Source organism: Panicum hallii, chromosome 7 (assembly GCF_002211085.1).
Source record: "Panicum hallii strain FIL2 chromosome 7, PHallii_v3.1, whole genome shotgun sequence".
Classification (NCBI taxonomy): domain Eukaryota; kingdom Viridiplantae; phylum Streptophyta; class Magnoliopsida; order Poales; family Poaceae; genus Panicum; species Panicum hallii.
Window position 1 is genome coordinate 27,980,937 of NC_038048.1, and position 3,543 is coordinate 27,984,479.

Here is a 3,543-nt window from a genome sequence, read left to right on the forward strand (position 1 = left end):
CGGCGTGCGGGCCTAGGCACGGGTGGCGCGGAGATCCCGGCGGCGGTGCTGCACGGCCGTTGCGGAGGGGAAGGGGAAGAAGCTGACTAGCGGGCCCTGGTTGGCAGAGGGAGAAAAGAAGAGAGAGCGCTCGGGCTGGGCCGCGGGAGGAAAAGGAGAGAGAGGAGGGGAGAGGGAGATGGGTCGCGGGGAGAAAGGGCCGGCCCAAGGGGAGGAGGGGAAGCCCGAGAGGGAGAAGGGGAGTGGGCCGGCGTGGCCCATACAGAAAGAAGAGGGGTGAGGGAAAGGAAGAAGTGGGCTGCGGGTTGGGAAGGTTGGGCTGCTCCTTTTTTTGTTTTTCTCCTTTTTCTTTTTCTTTCTAAACTAACTCAAATCAATTTGACTCCAAATGAAATTTGAATTCAACCTCAACTATTCCACCCAACAAAGAAATGCACCAGCATGAATGCACAAACATATTGATCCTAGAATAAATTTTTAATTACTTGTGATATAAAATTAGTTTAAATGCAAGGTAAATCAAGAAAACCTTAGAAATTTCATTTGAGCCAAAATAAATTCATTAAAATTTAGGAAAATTACATTAGGGTGTTACATGTGGTGATCACGAGCAACAAATGAGCAGTTGTTACAGCTAATCTTGATAGTGGAGAGGGGTGAAAAATTTACAATGACGTAGTCACGCGGGTACAGGCATTCCTCATCCAAATTTAAATTGGCCTTCACTAAATCCGGCCCAACATTTTGTATGGGCTGGGCTGGCAGTATTGATCTGGTTGCTTTAGTTTGGGCCCGAAACCGTTGGCAGTTTGGCACCTTGCCTCTCTCCCCCAAATCCACATCCCTAACCCTCGCCGCGCCGCCACACTGAGTCGCCGCCGGCCACGGCGTCGTCGGGAGGCCTCTTGATTCCTCAAGGCCAGCTTCCACGCACCCCAGCCGAAATCGTCGCTTCGGCGGCGGTTCCGACTTCCGAGCCCCTGCCCGCATCGCTGATTAAGGTAGGAAGAACGCCCCAAAGCCAATCTCCATTTGGATTTCATCTGTGGCGTCCTTTAACCTCTCTCTCCTCCATCGGTGACATTCAGCAGGGTTTGCTTGTTGCGTACCCTTGCTTGTTTGCGAGATGGCGGAGACGTCCAGGGAGAAGATACCCAACACGGCGGCAGCCGGCCTGACCGACGACCTCATCGTCGATATCCTGTCGCGGCTGCCCGTCAAGTCGCTGTGCCGCTGCAAGTGCGTCTCCCCGCACTGGCGCGACCTCATCTCCCACCCCGACCATCGCCGGTGGCTCCCCCAGACCCTCGCCGGCTTCTTCGAGAACGACTTCGACAACGGCCGTGAGGTGTGGCGGTTCACCAATTTCGGTGGGGCACGCCAGCCTCCCCTGATCTGCACCCCCTTCTCCTTCATGCCCGGGTACGAGGACGTCGCCATCGTGGACGCCTGCAACGGCCTTCTCCTCTGCCGGCCTCCCAAGGCCTCCCCCCACCACGTGTCAAGATACGTCGTGTGCAATCCGGCTACCAAGAGCTGGGTTGTCTTGCCCGACTCCGGCAGCCACGGTGACGATGTTGAAGATGATGAGCCACTTGTTGCCCGTTTGGGTTTCGATCCCACTGTTTCCGCACACTTCCATGTATTTGAGTTCGTTGAAAATGATTACGGCACTGTGGCAGGGGTGGAGATCTATTCGTCCGAAACTGGAGCATGGAGTTACGAGGAGAGTCAGTGGAACTATGAGACTCACTTGTTTGAGTTTTCGCCAAGTGTCTTTATCAATGGCCTTTTGCATTTCACCACCATTCAGTTTGAGGTAGTTGCTGTAGATGTCGAGGGGGAGTCATGGTGGGTGCTTCCTGCACCAGAAGATGCTGATGATGTTGATGATCCCTGTAATTGGAATCCTGGTTTTCTTGCTCGGTACCAAGGGCTTTTATGTTACATGACTCGGTGGTATAATGGAAGGGATTTATCAATCTGGGTACTTGAGGATTATGCTGTGGATGGATGGGTACTGAAGCGTCAGGTGACCGTTCGACAACTGACAGAAAAGATAAGTCCTCCAAATGGCTGCTACTACCGTTTGATCACTATTCATCCAGATTGCAATTGGATTACTTATGTTTCTGGTTTGGAGAGCATGCTCATGGCATATGACATGGATCGCAATGAAGTGCATGTTATCCAGAATCTTGGGTCACGCGGTGTGGTGTCATGTATTCCATATGTTCCTTCCTATGCAAAATCATTGACAGATGGGCATTGATCATGTCACTTTGCACTGCATCTGGTCCATCTGTTACCTTAAAATGATATTTGAACTTCACAAGAGCTGGGTCTTCAATTACAAAACAGCAATCTCCATGATCTTTCTTGAGCTGGGTGTTTTATTTTGTATTTGTGCTTGTTTCTTTTCCCATACTAGTTTCTTTTTGTAATTGGCTAATGTGGCTATCTTGTAAACTAGCTCTGCATAGGCTATTTATTTTAGGCAATTGCAGTAATGCTACTTATTTTGTCAAATTGTATTTCTGTTGACAATTGTGCACTCCATGTGTGGAGAACATAGAACATCTTGTTCACTTACTAGAGATGCTATTAATATTTTTGTCTGCACCATATAATATATCAAGTACTTTGATTTAGATGTCTCACATTTTGTTGTTATTATTATTGGAAGTATGTATGGTCGAGGTTTGAGTGATATGGGATTTATCAGAAACAAGGATCCATCAATATGAGCAATATATACATATAGTTGTTTATCTAGGAATAAAATGGAATGTATCAAGGTTATGAGCATTCTAACTCGGTCCATGCACTGCAAAAATAACGTTCTTGTCTTTGGATTAGTGAATATTGTACTAGGGCTGTAGACCTGCAATTGAGTCAGCTTTTATGAGGTTGAGGTGGACTTGGAACTTAGTAATGTTGCTTCACAGTATCATGGAGGTATTGAGGTAGTGTGATATCAGATATGGGGTACAATGGTCTGGTGGAGTATCGGATCTCTATATCATTGTGTTCATTTGCATGATAAATGTGAAAGGTCATTTCATTAGTTTGTATGCTTATTCAAAGTTGCATTTTCTACAGAGCATTTCTTTTAAATAGTAGTTACTGTTTCTACCTGATCTGTCTGGAATTAGCGAAGACATGAATTGGAGAAATAAGTAGTATGTTTTGTCTGAAACTCATGAGGGATTGTTCAAGGAAAAACACACATGAGGGATTAGTTTGATGCTTTGGAGGAAAAGAAAATATATGTGTGCTAAACCTTTAGTAAATGGAATGATTTAGTATTTGTAGGTGGGAAAATTTGGAGGCTCATAGGTGGTAATTCTTGGAGGCCCAAAGATTTCTATGCTTGGATGATTTAGTCTATAGATATGAATCATTTTTCTGGTAGTTCTCAATAGCATGTGGGTTCATTTCATCTGGATTTTTTTTCCAACTTCTCATGTAATAAAGTCAGTGATTTTGTTCAGATCTATTAAATCTTTGCATTAAAAGATCAACTAAACCAGTATAGGATTA

General features: G+C 45.9%; 1 protein-coding gene across 2 annotated transcripts; it reads left to right on the forward strand.

Moving 5' to 3' along the window:
- The first annotated feature begins 821 nt into the window (after positions 1-821).
- Positions 822-2,660, forward strand: LOC112901738 (F-box protein At1g30790-like). Of its 2 annotated transcripts, none has more exons than XM_025970707.1 (2): positions 822-1,001; positions 1,089-2,660. In XM_025970707.1, the coding sequence occupies exon 2, from the start codon at positions 1,127-1,129 to the stop codon at positions 2,270-2,272; it is 1,146 nt and encodes a 381-aa protein (XP_025826492.1). In that variant the 5' UTR covers positions 822-1,001; positions 1,089-1,126; the 3' UTR covers positions 2,273-2,660. The 2 variants fall into 2 exon arrangements, with proteins under 2 accessions (XP_025826492.1, XP_025826490.1); XM_025970705.1 differs by having other exon boundaries at positions 1,092-2,660.
- Positions 2,661-3,543: the final 883 nt, after the last annotated feature.